Genomic DNA, 23,125 nt, shown 5'->3' with positions numbered 1-23,125 from the left:
ACATTGGGAATCAGGTTTGTCTGTGCCCAGAAGGCCTTTGGAACAGTGGTCACATCCACCAAAATGCACCACAGGATACTAAGAATGTGATTATTACAGCTAAACAATGTTTTGATTCAGATAATTCCTTCTTCAGTTCAGGTATTATTTTATATTTAAATTGTTCCCTGAGTTACGCCTCTTATCCAGGATGCACCTCTATTCGCTTCATCCCTTTCATGATTCAGGACGTTCTGAAGTGCCTCACAGCCAATCAAATATATTTGAGATGTGTAACATGTGAGAAACTTATTTTTAACTTATTATTCAATTCAATGTTAAACAGGGAATGTCATTTCCCTCTCTTTCAGAATTTAATCTGTAGATTAAATGACCAATAATTTTCAGACATTTTCTTATATCCTGCCAATATTTTTTTTTATATTGACATCTTTGCTGCACTTGAAGAATTATTTCTAACAGCTTTTAAAGGGCAATGACAAGGCCATTGCTTACTGTTCCTTGAAGTTACAGGTTTGGATGTGTTCCTGTAATGTTTTTTAATTCAAAACAGAAATCAAAGGAAAAATATGGGGTCAGGATAAACCCGCATGCAGTTCGTTTATACTTTACTGAGACATGCACTTATGACCCGGTGGTGTGATGACGTATGCCATTCATGTATTTTTGTATATAACAGTAATGAATTATATAAACCACAAAGAATGATTAATCAAATAATATATTTTCTGTATTACTCAAATATTACGGAAATTTTAAATACACAACAGCTCCCTAAGTGATCCATCTACAATGTGTGTGAAAGCCGGTTATGTGGTCTGCTGGTTCTCTCAATGGCCACACAATCAGAATCTGGGAGAGAACTGAGGTCTCCTGGCAGGGGCGTGAAAAAGTGATGGAAAAATTAATAATGATTGCAGCAAGTGGAGATGTGTCCCAGTATACCAAAGGATTATAGCACTGTGCCAAAGGATACTGTTTCTGAGAATCTAAAGAGGCGAGCTAATATTAAGTTTTTTTAGAAGTGTAGGAGATCAAATATTTCAGGGAAAGTTACAAAAATCAGATAGTAACTATTCTGGGCCTGTTGAAACTGCAATAACAGGTTGCTGCAGTGCCAAGAATAGAAAGGAATGGGTTAAAACAGTATAAGCTTTTCAAATATGTATGTACATCTACACTACTTTACCTAACAGCAGTTCAGTTTGCTGTGAAAATTCAGAATGCTTATAAAGATGAGAATGTTTCAAAACATGGAACAATCTGAAAAAAATTCAAGTTTTGGAAAAAGAAGTCAGTCATTAAACCCACTGAGTTAAGTGAACTGTTGAGGCAAGAATTCATCTATTTGAACACCAACCAGCAACTAATATCTTGAAAAACTATAACATAAAATAAAGAACAAGACACCTTCCTACTACTTTTTGCAAAAGACAAGGATGGAAAATTAGTTTTTGATGTTGAAGCTGATTTTCATGTCTATACTTCTATTTTTTTTCCAGGTAGTAAACTTAATTAATATCTGAATCTGGATCCCTTACAATCACATCCATTCTTATTTCAACCTTCTCTGGTTCTACAATCCTCTGACACTTTCACAATACTCCATTTCTAATTCTCCAGCACCGTCCACCATCACACTCCACACTTACAGGTTCTTTCAACCATATAAGCATTATCCTGCAGGCTGCTCGGACTTCTGAAAGCCAAAAAATAAACTGCACGCAGTGGAAAGAAAATGGAAAATATTGGGAAAATTCAACATATCAATTAACACTTGCAGAGATAGAAGCAAAAGTAACACTTCAGATTAATGATTCTCCATTATATTTCAGGACACTTTTTGAATTATCTTGATGTTACTTGTCTCACACAGACTATTTTGTATTCACTAAACTTGATGGCCTAGAAATTACATAATGAGTAAAATTAGGGCATCAAAATGTTTTGAGTCGCAGAATGTGCAATATATTACAGTTCTAAGCATTTATGAGTTAGATTCAATACATTTATTATCAAAGTATGTACACAGTTGACAACCCTGAGATTCGCCTTCCCCTCAGCCAGCCATGAAATGAAGAAAACCATGAAACCCATTCAAAGAAAAACATCGAATACCCAAGTGACACCGTTATCAAGAGTCTAGGCATATTCAGTCCAGCTCAGTTCAGTCTAACCTGACGCTGCATCTTCACTTATTATCAAAGTATGTATACTTTATACATCCTTGACATTCGTCTCCTTACAGGCAGCTACAAAACAAAGAAACCTAATAGAACCTATTCAAACAAAAGAAAACTGTTAGACACCCAACGTACAGAGAAAAAGAAAGCCAGGCAAACGATAAAAGTAAACCAATAGTATTGAGAACTGAAGTTCACATAAGTGAGTTCACATGGTGATAGTTGCAGGCCACAGCCACGATTCGGAGCAGAGACGAGTAAATGGTGCAGAGTAACGAGTCAGCTGCAGGCCGCAGAGGCCAGATCACCTCGATCAAAATCGCACAAAAATTGCAAAGAAAAAAGCAACGCAAAAACAGTGCATTGGGTGTTAATACCCCAGTTATCAGCAGCCTTTGCAACTGCTCTCCTTAGGACCAAAAGGAATGAAGAGGAGTATGAAGGTGACTGTCATGTATGTGCTCCTGATGGAAGGGGTTGGGCTCCTGGATTAAAGAAGAGAAATTCGCTCCCATAAAAGGAGACACCATGGCTACCCCGGCGGAGAGTGGAGGCATCTTCACCTCAAGAATTTTAGTAGGGACTGGCTCTTTGTGACATAGCAACAGACATCTATATTTTGGAGCTTCTGTTGCTAGGTGTTTGACTTGAAATGTTTCCCTGTTTCTCTTCCCTTAGACGGTGCCCGAGCTGCTAAACGTTTCCAGCAGTTTTTATTACTCTATGGGCGAGGCCTGTTTCTGCACTTGAAGGCTGCTCCACTCAAACTGTTCACTCATATTAGAAAACCACAAGAGTGACATCAACCATATACTGCATGCTGAATGGTATGATTTAAATGTGCGCTCAATATGTTAAACACATGGAGAAAAGCACTGCTACACCCAGTATGGATGGAGCATGGATGGAGATGGGGATACATTCCAAGCATAGTGCATCAATATGTTGTCCTTCGGTAACTTTCCAGACGGTCCACATTTTACATTTCACGTACAGAAGTTGTTCTCGTTATTATGCCACAATGAATTGAGCAATACCACTACAATACACTGAGCACTAACTTATAGGACCACTGAATTACTAGGCAAATGCATTATTTGATCACTGGGGATAGAAGCTTATGTTAAGACTGTAACTTACCATAAACTTTCTTCATAGTTCAAAAGCATACTCAGTTTATTTGGAAAAGTCTGTAATATGTGGCTATATGACCAAATAAACTTTTAAGTCTTGCAGCAGGACTATAAAAAGGACTATCCCAGAACTGACCGCAGTGCAACACACTTACCAGCCTCCTAAAGTCAACAAATGTTCACAGAAAAGCTATAGGGAGTGCGTGCCTTTCATAAGTGTTTGTAATATTGGTTTCATCTCTTAAACTGTCAATAATTTTGGCAATTTAAAAACAAAATTTAGTTCTCTCTCTTGCTGTCCCTCCCTCCCTTCGAACTCCAACCTTCAGGCCTAAATGGAACCAGACGCCGATGTCCCAGAAGAGGCAGCATTTTGTTCACAGCCAGGAAGGCAGCCACTAATGGGCCGGGGTCACAGCAAAAGAACACCTCCCAGCACCACAGTGCTGATCTAGGACTGCTGTTAGTTTCAAAGCTGATTTCATGCTCTTACAATTTTCTTGCAGTGGCCAGAAAAGCTGGGCATTCCACATGTAAACACCAGGCTGAGATGAATAGTTAGAATTTATGATGCCTATTTTAGCCCATGCAATACAGGTAGAGCTTGTCCTGTGGTTTTGCCGTCATCTTGAAGGCATCATAGTAGGAAGGCAAACAAAAGTTTTGCTATTGATTACTGTCTCTGTTTCTTACTGCTGCTCAGATTCTATCTACTGTTTGGCCTCGATTTGTAATTAACAATGTTTTAGCAGAGCAGTGGGCCATACAGACATATATCTTAAATATAAACGCAGCAAATCAAACAACAACAAAAGTAAAAGAGGAAAACAAAGAGCATGAGAAAAGACTACAAGTAAGCGTAAAAAGAAATCAAACGCAGATATATTCTGGAGCTATATACACACACGAAAGGGCTTGCAAGAATGGAGGCTTGACCAATGAAACCAAAAATAGATTATGGTGGGGTGATTATGGCTGGGATACTAAATGAGAGCTTACCTCCACTGTTCACCAAGGGAGAAACCCTGCTGGAATCTCAGCAGAAGATTTAGTTGGATAAAGAGGAAGTACCAGAAAGGCTGGGTCCACTTAAAGTGGATCCACTGCCTGGAAAACTGAGGGAAGGAAGTAAGTTGCAGAGACCCAGGGTATAATCTTCCAAACATCTAGAAATTCAAGGTGGTACTGGTGACTAGAAATTTGCAGATTTTACACCTTTGTTCAAAAACAAGATCTAATTGCATTTCAGTGTGTTTAATTCTGGTGGTGGGGAGAAGAGTAATCAGGAACACAATTAGCAGTCACTTGTAGATTAATTAGAAAAAGTCTGGATGGATTTGGAATGGAAAGATGACTTCATAGCTTTTTTGGTGAAGTAACAGGGAACATATATGTAGGAAATGCAGTTATAGTGCGTACACGCTTTCCAAAATGCATTTGATGAGCTGCCACATGTTAGTCTTCTCATTGAGATGGAAAATCATGCTTGTAGCTAAGGTAGAAAGCTGGCTAGGTAACAAGATATAAACTAGTAGTAAAATATTGTTTCTCAGGTTGACTGAAGTTTACAGAGGAGTTCCTGGGACATAGTACCATGACCATGGTTTACTCTAAAAGCATACAGTACTAATCAGTTGGACTCGTAAATTTCCACATTTACAGATAACAGAATATTTGGCGGTATACTGAAATATGAGAAGGACAATAGTAGATTTGATGGTGACATAGACAGGCTGGTGGAATGGGCAAGTACGAGGAAGATGAAATTTGATCCTGAGAAATGCAAAGTATTACATTTTGGTATGTAGGATGAGAAGACAGAATATAAAGTATATTCCAAAATTATAAATGTGTGAGAGATCTGGGATATGTAAACACAGTTCATTAAAAGGAGTAGAGCAGAGAAGATTGAGAATATACTTCAGATATATACATATCTGAGATTTGTCTTCCCCACAGACAGCCATGAAACAAAGAAGAACCCTGGAAGCCTTTCAGAGAAAAAAACATCAACTCTCTCCCCCCTCCACCCCCCCATGCGCAAAAAAAAACAAATTGTGCAAGAGCAACAGAAAAATGAGTGAAAACACAGAATCAAAAGGCGTATTTCAGTTCAGCAAAGTGCTCATTATTTGCAGGGTGCCCCGACACAAATTCATCCAAACCAGCAACAAAAATAAGGAGTGACCAGAATCTGAAACACATCATAAACATGAATTAAGAGTCCACAGTCCATATTATTGAAGCAGACAGAATCCTGGGCTTTATAAGTAGAAGGATAGAGTGGAATAGCAAGGAACTTACACTAGAAAAGGCTTTGCAGAAGGACCCAGCAATATTATTATAGAGGTTAGTAACTTATGTTACTAACTTAGGCCAGAGTGGTTGGGGGTTGTTTTGCAATAGAGGCAGTCATGAGGGGGAGCAGATGGAAAAATTTTAAATGATGGAAGATTCAGATAGAGTAGATACAGATAAACTGTTGCTATTGCCAGAGATGACAGGAATACAGGTGATTGATAAAAGAAGCAAAACGGCAAGATAGAAAAGATAGTAAATGGTTAGGAACTGAAATCTACGTGAGTAGTTGCTTTGGGGACAGAATCAGTTCTATCATTCTTAGGGAAATGGGTAAAGTACTGAAACATTTTTTTTGGATACAAGTTGAGTCTGGTTTCTTTGCATTGCATTTGACCATGCAACAAGTTCATTGCAAACTGGTTTATGTATTTCAACGATAGTAATTTGAATTTATTTGCAGGATCTTTAAACACACTCACCTGCCTGGATTATGAAGCCCATGTGCAAATATTTCTGGTGGTTGATTGCTGCTATTGAAGTAAGGATTGCTTCTGGGAATAGAATAAGGTGCATTGCAGGAATCTGTATCTACATTGATTCGAAGCACAGACCCTGTAAAATCACTGGAAGGATTGCAGAAAAATATTAGGAAAGAAAATTATTCTGTCAAAAAACAAATAGTATTCAAATATTAAAATGTTGTATATTCAGTTAATTTGCCAAGCTCACAAAACTGAATCGGGGACCTTTCACTTTGAGTACTGTACTTCTTCACTTAGAAAACAGCAATGTGAAAATGCACATGTGGCAACTTCTCCCTCCCTTCCTTTCCTGTCCTGAGGAAGGGTCTCAGCCCAAAACGTCGACTGTTTACCGTTTTCCATAGATGCTGCCTGACCTGCTGAGTTCCTCCAGCATTTTGTGTGTGTTGCTTTGGATAAAAGGTTATTCTGAATGGCATTTCTTCACAAAAGGGTTGATGAATAACAGCATGGAAACAGGCACTACAGCCCAAGATATCGGTGCTGGTGATGATGCCAATTTAAACTAATCTTATCTGTCTGCACATAGTCTATATCCCTGTTTACGTGTCTGTCTAAATGTTTCCTACATGTTGCTTTTGTATCTGTTTCCATCACCTTTCCTGGCTGCGCATTCCAGGCAACTATCTCTCTGCAAAAAAAAACTTGCCTTGCAAATCTCTCTTCTTATCTTAAAGCTACGCCCTCCTGTATTAGATATTTCCATAAGACCATAAGACATAGGAGCAGAGGGGGTCATTTGGCCCATCGAGTCTGCTCTGCCACAGATCATGGCTGATTTATTTTCCCTGCCTTCCTCCTGTAATGATTGATGCCCTTACTAATCAGGAACCTATCAACCTCCGCTTCAAATATACCCACTGACTTGGCTTCCACAGCTGGTTGTTGCAGGCCACAAGAGAGTAGGTAGTTAGACATGTTCCCAGGATGCTTCTATCCTGGCAAACAGACTTGTCAACTTCCCCTATTCATGCCTTTTGTAATTTTGCATACTTCTATCAAGTGAACTGATCAGCTTCTGCCTCTCCGGAGAAAACAATCCAATTTTGTCCAATTTCTCTTTGATAGCAAATGCTCTCCAATCTAGGCATCCTAGTTGACCTTTTGACCTTCTCCGAAGTCTCCATATCCTTCCTGTGATGCAGTGACTAGAGCAAGATGCAATAACCCAACTGTGGCCTCACCCAAGTTTTATACAGCTGCAACATTGCTTCCCAACCAATACATATAATGAAATAAATAGTGTTAAAAGAAAGAAAAATAGAGGTAACGTTCATGAATTCATTGCCCACTCAGAAATCTGATGGTGTAGGGAAAGAAGCAGCTCCTGAAATGTTGAGTGTGCATCTTCAGGCTCCTGCATGTCCTCTTTGATGGCAGCAATGAAGAGGGCATGTCCTAGGTGATGGGGTCCTTCATGATGACAATGGTAACAATGATGATGTGAAGAAACAATAAACTCTTCTAAGCTTCTTGAACTAGTTGGAAATGTTTCGCACTCTCAATGGGAGATACAAAAGACAGTTCACTTACATCATGTCTTACCACATTCTCAAGATTATCCCACATGTGGTTTTTTTTTAATTAATTAGTTTTGAAATAGACACAACTGCTAAATTATGCAGGTCAGGCCCTTGGTGCAACATCTTATTTCATCTGTGATAATGCACTAGTCTTCATTTCTGTGACCAGATTTCATTTGCAGCTTGTGGTCCATTGGAATTGTAAACCTCGACAATTTGGGCAACTTCAGCTAACTGTTAGGTTTATTTAACAAATGAATGATTACCAGTAGCAATCCCATCCTCTCTGTATTCTGGTTGTATAATGTCTCAGGGGTTATCCTTTTAATGTAATTTCTCCTCACATTAAAGTTAGGAGGCAAGGCACAAGGCTAGCTAAGTGAAGTTGATCGGTTGATAGGAATTAATTTGTGTGTTAAAATTAAAGAACGCCAAAGACTCTGAGCCTCATCATGCTTTTCTCTGGCTCAATGAAAAAATTATATTAGTCCCACTCCTCTCCTCTTTCTCTGTCACTTACCTGTATCTACCATTGTTTCATTCTGCTCCATAACAACTCAAATCACAGAAAAACAATATTCTCAAGTTTCATTTTCTTCTTGTTTTAAATTTGTACCTCAGATTTCCAAATATTATTGCTTAAATGTTGGGGGATGCACTCATCTTTGGCACCCATTTCCCTTCATTTTGTTTTAATAAGTTATGGGGTGTAAACTTCATTGGCAAGGTGGCCTTCAAAGCCCATCTTCAATTGCCCTTTAAACTCAATGTCTTGCTAGGGCATTTCCAATGAACAGTTAACATTTGAGCATTTTGTTGTGTGTTGGAGTTGTATGCAGACCCATACTGGGTAAAAACTAGTGTGTTTCCTCCCTTAAACAATTCTGAGTGGGTTTCAACTGTTTTTTAAAGTGGGTTTTTAAGATAAACCTGGAATAAAAAAGAACTATTCTCAGCATTGATGACCACTTTGGGACTATTACTGAGAATAGTTCCTTTATTCCAAATTTATTTAAATAATTGCATTTTATTTCCCGAGGTAAGAATTGAACTCTTGTCCATAATGTAAAACTGTGCTACCTATTTAAGTTCTATAGCTTCAATTTTGCCAACATGCCTATTTTAAAAACCTCATTAAATAACAGTTGAAAATCCATTTATAGATACAGTAAGCACATTACCCTCCTTATTACACCATCAAAAAAATTAATCATGTCAGTTGACTACAATATAGCTTCAACATACCCATACAGGCTTAATATTATTAACCTGTACTTTTTCAAGAATTAACCGTTCATTTTCCTCCACTGACACTGCCTGACAAGCCGAGTTCCTCTAGCACTTTGTGTGTTTGTTGCTCCAGATTTCCAGCATCTGCAGAATGTTTCTGAGTGCCAGCTGAGACAATCCCAGGTCAATGCCTCTAAATACTTCCCTGTCCACTGAAGTTAGTCACATTGGTAGCTTTATCTTTGCTTTGAACAACAATATGATATTTTGTAATATTCTAGTATCCTATTATTACTTTGATAGCTAACATGAATTGGAAGACTGAAGTTTTAGCTTTTGCAATTATTTCCATTTGTCATAACATACAAAAAAAGCCATGGAATTGAAACACCACCCTATTTTATTTACTATTGCCCACTACTGTATCATTTCTTATGTTCTACACTGAACAAATAAAAAAAAGTGCATAGAACAGCAAATGTTAAACTGCTTTTTAAAGCTTTACTGTATGTTTTGACATTGTCAAAAGACACTGCTCTTTTATTTTCCTGAACACTGGACATTAAATCCCTCATCAATGTGCTTTCACAACACTGCCATTCCTTAATTTACAGAAACAGTCCCTTCTTGGAAAATGTTCTGTGAAGCCAATTTTTTGTAAGTCGAAGACTAGACAAAATGAAATTTGAGCATTATAGTATAGTACATTGTATTCCTGTTGGTGGATACTCACACAGTGAAAAATGGGTTTACATAACAAAAGACTTGTACCCAAAAGAATCAATGGCTAATCACAAAAACAGGTAAATTGAATTGCTGATAATTCAAAGGATAGTAAAATGCATTTTACAATTTGTGAGTTTATTTTTTTTTGCTTACCTTAACCCATCCATCTCTTCCATATCATCAAGAGTAATCATTCCGTCTCCAAGGAAGATGTACAGGAAGCCATCAGGCCCAAACATTAGTTGTCCACCCAAATGCTTTCTGTGCAGCTCTGCGACTTCAATCAATACCTTTGCTGTTCTTGTATCCACTTGATTTACATTTTTTCTGTGTAATAAATTATAATTACGCTAACAACTCTGATATGTTCTTTTGAAAAATGCAGTAAAATAATTTTCAATAGTACAGTGACTTTCATGACTTCTGATGCACCAAAGAGCTCTCCTATCAAACTGGTATTTTTCGTTGAACACCAACTCTGTGTGATCGTTACGTTTGCTTCTACAATTGGCGCTGTAAGCAGGGTATTCCACTGGATTGCAACCGACTATGGGGCTTCTGGTTGGGTGCGTGTTTGAGAAACCACCTTGTTAGGTTAGGGGATAACTCCATAGTCCACTGTGAATGTAAATTGTGGTAAAAAGAGACCTTGGAGCGTAAGGAGTTTGGTGTCTGAGGATGGGGGATTGGGGAGTCTGGGTAACTGGTGGGTGGGGTCTGGATTGTTACAGGTCACTTGATTTGAGAAATTGATTGACTAACCAATGTGATTTGAGACATAGGCTCAGGGATCCGGAATTGTAAGGCGTGGTCATGGTGGAAAAAAGAAACCCAGACGAAACCGGGGAAGTAGAGTGGGAATAAGAGGGATCCCTCGTACAAGTGGCAGTGCCCCATAGCCGTAAATTGATACAAAGGATGGTTAAGAAGGGTTACAATCCGGATGGAACTATCCCTGAACAAATTGTTTCGTGGAAGGGACAAGGGAAGGGCAAATATACATTTGTAAAAAGGCCATAGTAATAGTAACAGCCTGATTGCAGAATCACCACAGAAATGTCCGGCAAACAAGCTCAGAACTCCCCGGTTTTGGGGCAAACGGTAGGTACTGTAAACCCACACGTGCCTCAGATTGGGATTATTTAGCTGACGCTGTGGATGAGTATGGGACTCTTAATAAAGATTCACAACCTGCACCCTATAACAAGGTAGAAGTGGTGCCTCAGAACTAGTACCCTTCCAGGTCTTCTGGAAGACCATGGGAAATAATGCTACAGAGTCCATTATTAACATTGTTACAGCAATTGAGAAACAGATATTGCTAAATGAATTACCTGCTATCAAACATAATGATGATAATGTGACTTTTAGCAAATGGTTGAAGAATGAAGGGAGGCCTACCATCTGACTCTGGATGATATACACATCCTTTTAAAGGTCAAAATACCCAGGGAGGTCAAGTCCACAATGCCCAACCATATTCGAAATAAAGATTGGCTTAAGGGAGAAGCAGATCCCCAGAGGACAGACTGGAGGAAGTTACTGAGGCAGCTAAGGATGTGATAGGTGAAGGACAGGCAAATTGTACCAAGATTAATTTAGCAGGAGCAGAAAGAGATAGTCAAGGATTACAGGCCTAAACAGGATGATGACCAGTCCCTACAACTCTGAAAGATGGCATGGGGCCAAATCTGACCCAGATAATAAAAATGTGGCTACCCGTTGGCCACATGCTTAATCAAATATTTAATTGGGCCATGACAGCAGAGGCTGACCAGGAAAAAACAAACGAATGTGCAGCCACAGTGGCAGGTGTAAGACAGGGCAAACGAGGAGATGCCGAATGTTTCAGTGCAGAAGAAGAGGGTGGTTGGCCTGGGATTGTAAGGACATGGAACAGGGCCAAGTTGCTGTGGGAGATGGCCCAGGCAGGACAAGAATTGGTCAAAAGGTGGTGGGGTAGCGGGGCAAGGACCGCGGACAAGCTGAGGATCACCACTTTGCTTTGAGCGGTAGTGTAGTGGGACCTGTTTTCCAGATCTCCGCAGAGGAGTTAAAAACGAATCCTGAGGAAATGACCGGTATTGGCTCTCGGTGACAAGGGTGGGGACCCCAGAATGTTTGTTAATACACTGTTAAGGAACCAGTGCACTATGTTGGTAGACACTCTGGCCTCCATATTGATAAAAAACCTTGATTTACCTAAGTAAAACAACAGTACTTGGGGGGAAGAAGGGTCCATGCTCGTTCTATTAAATTAACCTGTACTGATACAGACTGAGGACATGAGTACTAATTACATATCTGGGCTCGCAACAACCACAAAGGCACCACCTTGGGGATAGATCTACTGTAATGTCTGGGAATAGTAACCAAGGCAGGTACAAGGAAAATTAGTTGAGTAATGAAAGCTCGCCCTTGGTGGAAGAAGGGGATGAGATATATATACTCTATGTCACAAGTCGCGACCTTAAAGCCCAATGGGCAGTGGCGGTAGTTTGGGGTCTTATTGCAAAAACATATCCCCATATCCCCGAGTGTGGACCACTTGCAAACAAGACAGTGGCCTTGTTGAGGTGACACACGCTTTTATCGTGGGTCCATCACACCTGGCCAACTATTTCCCAAAGGGATTCCCCGATCTGGCCAGTACCTAAGCCAGACAGGAACTAACGGCTAACCATTGATTATACCTCTCTGAACAAACAGGCCTCTCTGGAACATCCTAGTGGTGAACCCATCTATCATTTTGAATGGCGTGAGACCAGAGCAGGATACTTTTACTGTCTTAGATATTGCAAATGGTTTTTGGTCAACTCCAGTATATCCTGGTAGTTGGGATAAGTTAGGTTTTAATGTCCAGGGACAGCAGTATATTTGGACAAGGCAGCCTCAGTGTATCCAAAACAGCCCTGTCCGTTTCCATTTACGTTTGGCTAGAATAATCACCCGTGTCCTCTTGGCAGATCCCAGTAGCAGTATTCTGCAATATGTGGATGGTATTCTAATTGCATCTCTGGGACAGAACGAGCATATCCGGGTGGTTTTGAGGACTCTACAGGTTATCGAAAACATGGGACTGATGGTAAACCCCTCCCAGGTACAGTGTGGACAGTCTGAAGTTTGGGACACAAGATCAGACAGGGTGAGAGAGTGATACTCAAGGAATGTAAAGTCCAGTCAGCATAGGCTGTGCTTTCCCATCCCTCTTCACAAGACTATTCCCTCAACATGGCATTGAATCCAATGAATACACTGTTGAGTCTGCAAGACAAAAATGCCCTTCCTTTATGAATGGACCAAAGCTGTATGCAGTACTACAGGTCTAGGCTCACTAAAGTCCTGTGCAATTGCAGCATGGCAATAAAACCTTTGTGGTGTGACAGGGCAGGGGAGATTCATTGGCACTAGGGGCCTTGTGCCTTTAGCTGGGGATGAGAGAGGGAGGGAGAAGGATCACGATTGTGCAACTTGTTCCTTAAGTCAGCAGGAGAGTTGAGAAGAATTGAACTAAGATCTGAAAATGAGGAAAATGGCAGAATGGGGGAAGATGGAGGGAGAAAGTGGGAGGCAGCTGTAGGTAGAAGAGTTTCTTGGGTGTCTTACAGGGTTATAGGTCAGCTGATAGGGAGACTGAGGACCTGAGATCAGAATCAATATTGGGAGGACATTAGGAGAGCATGAGGGTATGAGTAGAACAGTAGCTGGGCCAATACTGGACCTGAAGGATGAAAGTAAGGAACTTATTTAACAGGTGCCCAATTCAGTACTGCATGCCAAACACTAGTTTGTCCCAGAAATGCCCAGTGATATTTAAACCTGCAACAACTCAGTCTGACCTCTATACATGCACAGGAATTACTATCGCACTCTGCACCTATTATACGGACTTGTTGAAATATCTGAACTAATGCAAGACAACTCAGTAATGGTTATTACGTGTTTTATAACAGAAACAATTTTCATCCGGACAATTATTAAAACAAAGATAAGTAATGAATTTCTTAGCTATTGAACATAAATTCTCTAGCACTGTTTAAAGAATAACTTGTACCACAAACAATGAGAACATATTTTAGTCTGTTAATTATAAGCTATTAAAAATTCCTTTCTGAAAATTAAAGTTTTTGATTTTGACATTGAAATTGCTCTATTTTCCCCTCAAATCATTCTGGGAACGGATTTTTTATTTTAAATTAGAAAACTAACAATTATATCAGGGAAAATTAATCTGAATGTTTACTGCGTGCCAGTGGCAAGTTATTCTGGGCATTTTAGCTGCTGATGTCAATTATATAGCTTACTAATTGTTAATTCCACCTTCTCAAGAGTTTGGCTTCAAAACTATTAATGCAAATGACAGAAAATAATTGAAAATAAATTATTGATAATTATTTTAATAACAAGATATTTACAGCATTAGAAAGCCTATGATATTCTGTTTGAAGATGTTCAATAATTGCTACTTGAATTATATCCTGGAGCATAAGTAAATGTACTACCTGGATACAGTGTATTCGACTACTCTAAGAATGTGGTCATGTGGTCCAATTGCCCATCGCTCTTGGTTGGTGGTATAGGACACAAAGAGCTTTCCATTTTTCTTGTATTTAGGATGGAATGCAAGGCTTAACAATCCTCTTTCATCTCCACCCTGTGGTTAAAGAAAATAAAGAAAGCATTGTAACATTAAATATATTCTCTGTTTTGTATCATCTGGAACCCGATGTAGAGAATCTTTGCTGGTGTGGAAAATTTCCTTATAAATTCTTTTCTTTAATTCACTGAACAACAAACAAAGACACTATAAAATACGCCCCTTTAAATAACTCTCTAAGTTAGAACCAGACATTTCTCACAATTGACTTCAGGACTCATTGTGCATTAAAACATCTTACCGCACTATTATGAAGTGATTTGTGTGTGTAATCTCTGGATCTCCATGAAGACAAGTCTAAATGCCTGGAAGAATTCTTTGTTCAGCTATTAACTTGCTTATACTCTAAGGGAAACAAATGAGTCCAACACTAGCAGCACTTTTTCCTGCTGTTGATATTCTTAAAGCATCTAATACCACAATGTGAGCTGTGAACTCCTTGTACTCCAAAAACAATTAAAGAGATTGGCGAGTATATGAACTTTTCTTTACCCTGGAGGCAGCTACATCAATTGTCACATCTCTGGCAGTCTTGTTCTCCTGAGTCGACAGTAATTAATTGCCGTTTTCCACTAGTGGCAGTGTATTGGACAATGAAACTATGTAAGCGTTGTAAATGCTTTGAATATTATGATATTAATTATTGCTTTAAAGTTTTTCTATATTCCGTGAATTGTTTTTCTTCAAATTATGCAGTATTAACTGTAAGTTATAGAAGACAATCATTTGAGATAGTCAATGATCTCTAAATTTTACTATCTAAAGCAATTTTTATGAATTATATGCAGATTACTGGCCACTGCAAGAAACGTCAATTGTAAATACGGTATGATGAAACTGACTTGAGTGCAGTAAGCTGATGCTCATAGTTTCAACACCACCAAAGGCACTTTAGAAACGTAACCAGAACAATATTTTATGTTAGTAGAAATAAATGTTAATGTAGCTGTCCAAACAAGTGTGAAACTGCCTTTTAGTAGGTGCAGTGGTAGCACGGCACTCACTTGCTGTGCTATTTTCATTGTAAGGATAATAAAACACAAAATGAATTTTTGCCCAGATGGAGTATATCTAAAAGATGAATTAAAAATGCCAAAAGCCATAGATGGGACTATATTTATGAAACAGATGGCAAATTGTGAATGAACTGAAATACAAATATGCAAACTTTTAAAGAAAAACAGCTGTTGGATCAAAACCCCTTTCATAAAGTGTTAAAAATGATAGGTGATATGGATAAAGCAAATTCTGAAAACATTTAAAATATTAATATAGCTTTAGTATTCTTTTAGTTAAAATATTGCTATGAAATGTTCCCAGGACGGAGACCTAAGTAGTATAAAAGGTTGGTCATTAGCTGCTTGCATAGAAGGTCATGGACAAAATAGTCTGATGCCAATCACTGCTTCTTTTTTCATGCAAAGATTGGTATAGTGACGATTATGACAAGGGCTCATGGCGCTATGAAGCAGGGCATCCTTGAATATCTGAGTCTTCCAGTCAGTGCAAGGGCAGGTTTGAAAAGTCTAAATCATCTTCAGCTTCACAAGCTGTGTAGATAACCCATCTCAGCCTCTTCTGGAAGATCCACTATCACATAAGCCAGTCGTTATCCAATTCAATTCACTCCTGGTAAAAACACGAAACAGGGAACATAGCTAAAACACAGGGTGTCAGCAACATCCCAGAAGACTTCAACTCCAGATCTAGCTGTGTCTTTGTCTAGACAGTAGCTACAACACTGATAAAGAGAGTAATTGCCCAGGAACATCGAGTGCACAATCAGCAGGACAAATCCAATCCAATCAAAAATTACTGCCTTGATCAGCCTACTTTTAGTCATTAGTAATGTGATGAATGGTGTTGTTTGCAATGTTGTTAAATGCCTCTTATTCACCAATAATTTGCTGGCTGACATAAAAAATTCAAAGTGGTGGAAACACAAGTCAGAGCTCAGTTCCAGAAGTAAATGAGTAAAAAATATACTCTCATCAAGGCTGCAGTGCTTACATTTGCTATTGATGTTCCAGTAATATTGGAAGTCAAAGGAATCAAGGGAAAAATCCTCCACTGGTAAATACAGCACAAGGGTAGACTGTTGTGACTTAGAGAGATTAATTATTCCGGTAAGTGAAAAATAGTGGTAAATATTCCTCAGAGTTCGTAAGTGTTTCTCAGGAATTTATTCCAGACCCAACCACTACTTCATCAAGGACCTTCTCTCCAGCAGAAGGTCAAAATTAGGGATGTTTGCCATTGCTGAGCAGGTTAATTGAGCTGAGTGCAAGTCAACCCTATCATCCTAGGAATCAACCTCCTGAACATCTACTGTGCTATCAGAAATGCAAGCACATCATTTCTTAGATATTGACATCAACACTGTTTTAGTATTTCAGATGCGTTCACTCTAGTGCCCTGTGAAGCTGTATCAAGACCTCCCTCCTTTTTGGTCCTTTCCACGTGCAAAAAGGATCAACATTCTATTAGCCTTCTTAATGAATTGTTGCACTTGCATGCTTTACTGCTGCACCCCTTTTATGCTAAGTTTGTGTGTTTCATATACCTGGACCTCTAGATTTTATTGGAACACAATTTTGCACTATCAAAATCATCATTGACTGGTAACTCATTTGGACCAGCCCAACAAAACACCGGCTATAAGGACCAATCAGGGGCTGCATACCCTGCAGTTATCACCTCCACAGTCACTCCGCCACCTACGAAGCACAAATTTAGAACATGATGGAGTACTCCTTACTTGCCTGGATTTGTGCAACAGCAACAGCTGTTAAGAAACTCATCACCATCGATGACAAAGCAATTTGCTTGACTGGCACCCATCAACCATCCTAAATATACAGTCCCTCCACCAGCTGGCTGCAGTGTATACCACCCGCAATATGTACTGCAATTACTTACCTAGACAATTCCCACAACATGTCTTAAACTCACACCTCTACAACCAAGGACAAGGGGAGTAGGTGGGTGGGAATAACACCATTTGTAGTGCTCAAGTTAAGCACCATCTTGATTTAGAAATATATTGTGGTCCTTCTGAGTCTAAATCCTAGAACTCCTCACCTAACTGGAGAGTGGAGGTGCTTCGTCAAAATTACCCTCAATGGTTCAAGAAAGCAGCTTACCGTCAGCTTCTCAAAAATCAATAAATGCTCTTCATGCTAGTGATGACCAGATCCCAAAATGAGTATTTTTTAAAAATCCCAAGTTTTCTACTAGGAAGAATTGACACACAAAAGCCAGCCTCATTCATTTTCTTTAACAAATGGCAACAAATATTAAAATATTGTTTCCATATGCTTGATTTATGTAAGGAATATGTTCTTAAAAACACTGTATTAATGAAAATGAGCAACAGAGGGTGAAATGCATAACAGACACTTCAGTGCAGTGCATTGCTATGGCAGCAGTAGCACACTGGTCATTACAGCAAGAAACAGATGCCTGAGTCGAAGACACTTACCCTGAAGAGTAATACCATGATAACACAAAATTAAGAGTTCCAATATTTGCAAATTGAAATTGCCTGTAATTTAAAATTATATTCATATTTAATTGTTTAAAACTACTGTATTTAGATAGTTACTAAATATCTCCTTAAATGAAATCTAGAGTGGCAGAAAGACAATGAGATGTTAAAATTTTTTAAGTCTCATTGGTGGGCTTTCCCACCAATTAGGATTGATTCTGCCTTGCCAGCCCACTGTGTGCGGTAAAAATATGTGTGGGTGTGCGGAAAAGTCAAAGGCATTTTGGGCCAATGACGGTGAAGTCCCAGGATCATCCTGAAGTGGTGCACTGCAATGTAGCTCTCCACCAGGTCCAAGCTGATGACAGAATAATTTTCCCAACAGAATTTATAATGCTGCATTATCTCCTTATAGGCAAAGGTGACTTAGTATTTGGCTCCAAATCAGTATTTATCATGCTGAAAGACCAATGCATTCGTATTTCTATGTCAGCTTTAAAAATATGCAGCTCTGCTCAATCTTCTACTGTTTCCCATTCTCCACGGTAAACAATTCTTCTTGACTAATTAAATGATGAGGGAAACATAAAGTCAGATTTATTATTGGATAGTTCTAATTGACTATAGCACTGTGGGAGGAGGTAATATAATTCATTGAATAAACTCTCACCCAGTGTAAAACAGAGCTTAGCAATATTTTAATGACTTGCCATTGAAATAGAAATGGATTCAATTCATGTTCATAAAGACAGAAGTTATTTCTTTTTATTTTAAAAACTGTTTTGCTTACTTTGTGATACAACCAAAAAGTCTGATTATAATTAGACATAATTAGAATTTTTACCATATTGTCCCAATTCACTCTTACACCCATGGCCCCATGCCTGGACTTTTGTCTTGGTCTTTCTCTGGTTCTCTGCCCAATCTTTCCTGAGATGACAAGTTTATACCTCTTCTGTTACATTTTGGTAATATTTGTTAATTGTTCTTAAAAGAATATGTCATTATCATTTTCTATGCTCCTTTAGGTTTCCTGGTAAGAATTATTTAATAAAAAAACAGATCTTGACTGAAAAGGATGTATTAATCACAGATTTTACAATGATTCTTTAAAGTGATGAACCCAGAGCACAAACCGTCCGAAGGCTCACACTGAGTTCACCTGGTGTTTCAGGCATTGAACATCATTATTAGCACAGTTGTGTGTTATTTGTAACATGATCACATTTTAGTCACATTTATGGATTCCTAAAATAATGCAAAATCTCTTTACTAGCCATTAAACTCAGCCTAAATTGAGTTGCTGAAATTGTACTGTGCTTACACCGCATGCTAAAATTCGCATATCAATAAGAAACTGCAAATGATGGAGATCAGAAGCAAAGGAAGTGAAAATTCTGGTAACCCACAGAAGATCAGAAACCATCTGTAGAAAAAGAAATAGAGATAGCATTTCAGACAAGACCACTTCAGATTAGAAGACCCTTCATTAGGATTGGGAGAGGGAAAAAAATAGTTTGAACTTGCAACGTATTACCACCAGAGTCCTACTGGCCGGTTGGAGCTGGTTCTGCTGATGAACCAGTCTCAGATGCCGGTGGGAGCATGTCCGGGATGGAATGGTCCAGTCTAGCTCTTGCATCCCAAAAACATGGCTGTGTTGAGATCAATTTGGCCTCATAACAGTAATGTCACAGGATCATTTCATAAGTGTGCATTACAATGGGACCTGCTTCTGGGTCCAAGTTGATGGCAACTTTGTGATGAAAATAAACTTGTTTTCCTTTCTTTCCCAGTTTTGATGACAGGTCTTGGATTTGAAATATTATCACTATTTCCCTTTCCCATTCCATAGATGCTGCTTGATTTGCTGAGTGTTTTTAATGTTCTTAATGTTTGAACTTCCTTAAAGTTGTCCTTGTCCACAGAACACTGCAAAATTTATTGATTTACATTTTAAGATGATGTCGGGAAGGGCTACCCCAGGGCTGGAACAAGACACATTGAATGCTAATGAGGATTTATTCCTTTCCCTATTAAACAGAAACAGAAATTTATATACCACAACATATTCCCCCCGAAAATGCTCTGCATTATCAGCAAATTCCCAATACGGGTAATTGTATACTGCAAATAAAGTTGGACCTTGATCCTTCATGATGAAAATGCAAGTATTAAGAACATATTACTAAATATTGAGATCCAGCAAGTGCTACATTTGATTTTTATCTGCACCCTTAGAAATCTGTTGTGGAATATTTCGACCTATCACATTTACAATCTAGAGCCCAATTACATTAATTTACAAACAGATAACTTATCAACCACTGTTTATAAAGGAAGCCAAATGGTTTCCTCATTAGGACAACTTTAACAATTTGCAATTATTTATTCAGTGTAGTAAAATAACACTGCTCATGAGTAATATGAAACAAAATTTCCTTTATATAAAGATGTACTTCCTATCATTATCGTTTACATGTCTTACCCGGCAAGCAAATATTTCCTCTCTGTTTACCCAAATAACTCATGATTTATATAATTATTTTATAAATAATGCATATTTCAGAAAAAAGTCACTAACTTAATAATCTTAAAAGCTACGATTAGGCCAACTTCCAAACTTTGACTAAAATATCTGCTTAAATCCATGTAATCTCATGATTTAGTTCTTTTAATCTTGGTATCATTCTGGTGAATTTATGCTGGACCCTACCAGGACGAATAGAGTTACCCAAAGGTACTGAATGCAGAACTCGAGGGGATCTAAACAAAACTCGAAATAATTAAGATACTTTAAAAATATTACCCAATAGGAATTTTCAACTGAAGGAAGGTAAACAGTGATGATCATCAAAGTTCAAAGTAAATTTATTATCAAAGTACTTATCTGTCACCATATACAACCCTGAGATTAATTTGCTTGTGGTCAAACAATAAATCTACAGAATAATAACCAAAACAGAATCAATGAATGATCACCCAACTGGGGCATTTAAACGAAGTGCAGAAGACAGCCAACTGTGCAGATACAAAAAGAATGAAATGATAATAATAAATAAATAAGCAATAAATATCAAGAGCGTGAGATGAAGAGTCCTTGAGAGTGAGTTTATTAGTTGTGGGAAGATTTCAATGATGGGGCAAATGAAGTCGAGCAAAGTTATCCTGTTTGGTTCAAGAGCCTGATGGTTGCAGGGTAGAAACTGTTCCTGAGCCTGACGGTGTGAGTTCTTCCTGATGGCAGCAGCGAGAAGAGAGCATGTCCAGGGTGTTGGGGGTCCCTGATGATGGTTGCTACTTTCCTGTGACAGCGAATCCAGTAGATGTGCTCAAAGGTGGGAGGGTTTTACCCGTGATGGACTGGGCTCTATCCACTACTTTTTGTGGGATTTTACGTTCAAAGGCATTGGTGTTTCCATACCAGGCTGTGATGTAGCCAGTCAATATACCTCCTCTCTATATAAGTTTGTCAAACCTCCACAAACTCTTATGGAAGTAGAGGCACTGCCATGTTTTCTTTGTAACTGCACCTATGTGCTAGGCCAAGGACAGATCCTTCAACATAATAACACCAAGGAATTTAAATCTGTTGACCCTCTCCACCTCTGATCCTCCACTGCGGGTTGACTCATGGACCTCTAGTTTCCTTCTCCTATAGTCAATAACCAGCTCCTTGGTCTTGCTGACACTGTAGTTGTTCTGGCACCACAGGGATGTGTGCTGAGCCCCCTGCTCTACTTGCGTTACACCTATGACCATGTGGCTAAGCACAGCTGCAATGCCGTATTCATGTTTGCTGATGACACTGCTGTCTTGGGCCGAGCCAAAGGTGGTGATGTATCAACATACAGGAGGAAGATTGAAAATTTGGCTGAGCAGTGGTCACAACAATAACCCCTCAATGCCAAAGTGAAGAAGGAACTGACTGTAGACTTCAGGAGACGGAAATCCGAAGTCTATTAGCCAGTCCTCACTGGAGTATCAGAGGTAGAGAGGGTTACCAACTTTAAATACCTGGCTGTTGCTATTTCAAAGGAACTGTCCTGGACCCAGCACATAAATGTAATTGCAAAGAAAGCAAGGCAATACCTCTACTTCTTTAGGAGTCTGCGGAGATACGGCGTGACATCGAAAACTTTGACAAACTTCTATAGTTGTGTAGAGGAGAGTGTACTGACTGGCTGCATCATGGTCTAGTATGGAAACACCAATTCCTTTGAACAGAAAAACCTACAAAAGGCAATGGATTCAGCACAGTACGTCACGGGTAGAGCCCACACAACCATTGAGCACATGTACGTGAAAGGCTATTGTAGGGAAACATCACTCATCATCACGGATTGCCAGCACCCAGGCCATGCACTTTCCTTGCTGCTGCCATCAGGTAGAAGCTTCAAGAGCCTCAGAACCTGAACCATCAGGTAGGAGTACAGTTACTACCTCTCAGCCTACAGGGGATAATGACACTCACTTGCCCATCCACCGAGATGTTCCCACAACCAATAATCTCACATTAAGGACCATTTATCTTATTATCTCATGTCCTCATTATTTATTGTTATATATTTATATTTGCATTTGCACAGTTTGTCGTCTTCTGCACTCTGGTTGATCTTTCATTGATCGCGTTATAGTTACTATTCCATAGATTTGCTGAGTATGCTCACAGGAAACTAAACCTCAGGGTTGTGTATGGTGACATATATCATGGCTCCGTCTGTCTAAGTAGATAATGGATGTGCCTGTTCTGGGGTGCAGACCTAGGCGATAAATACAGAGATCCTGGGTTGCCCAGGCATCAATGGTGTCTGGGCAGCCCATATTATTAACGTACATATATATGGTGACATATATGTATGCTGATAATAAAATTTACTTTGAAAATCTGTCTGAGTGGCTCAAAGTTCAATCTCCCACTTACATGCTGATTCATCACCATCTTGGATTTGTTCTACAACAGTGGTGTCGTCAGCAAGCTTGAATATGGCATTGGAGCTGTGCTTAGCTATACTGGAGCTGCACTTACAGCCATAAGTGTGAAGCAAGTAGGGCAGGGGGCTAAGCACACAGCCTTGTGGTGCACCTGTCCTAATGGACGAGATGCTGTTGCCAATCCGAACTGACTGAGGTCTGCAAGCGAGGAAATCGAGGATCCAATTGCACAAGAAGGTATTGAAGCCAAGGTCTTGGAGCTTATTGATTAGCACTGATATCACATAGTACTGAGAAGTGTGAAGTGGTCATTTAAAAAAAAGGAATGCCAGAAATGTAAAGTATGTGCAGAGTCTTATGGACCTGGGTATACATGAGCACAAATCTCCAAAAGTGGCAAAACACCCT

At 39.1% G+C, this 23,125-nt stretch overlaps 1 protein-coding gene across 3 annotated transcripts in view; it reads right to left on the bottom strand.

The window, feature by feature from the left end:
• hhip (hedgehog interacting protein) overlaps positions 1-23,125 on the bottom strand; it is a 133,908-nt gene that overhangs the window by 58,780 nt on the left and 52,003 nt on the right. For 2 of the 3 annotated variants that reach the window (XM_072256015.1, XM_072256016.1), the window contains exons 5-7: positions 14,141-14,292; positions 9,792-9,965; positions 6,097-6,240 (exon numbers count right to left, since the gene is read on the bottom strand). In XM_072256015.1, the coding sequence (XP_072112116.1) occupies positions 6,097-6,240; positions 9,792-9,965; positions 14,141-14,292 (470 nt within the window). The remainder of the gene's footprint in view (positions 1-6,096; positions 6,241-9,791; positions 9,966-14,140; positions 14,293-23,125) is intronic. The other variant, XM_072256017.1, reaches the window with a different exon arrangement.

This window comes from Mobula birostris, chromosome 4 (assembly GCF_030028105.1).
Source record: "Mobula birostris isolate sMobBir1 chromosome 4, sMobBir1.hap1, whole genome shotgun sequence".
NCBI classification, from domain to species: domain Eukaryota; kingdom Metazoa; phylum Chordata; class Chondrichthyes; order Myliobatiformes; family Myliobatidae; genus Mobula; species Mobula birostris.
This window is presented reverse-complemented; position numbering and strand designations above follow the sequence as displayed.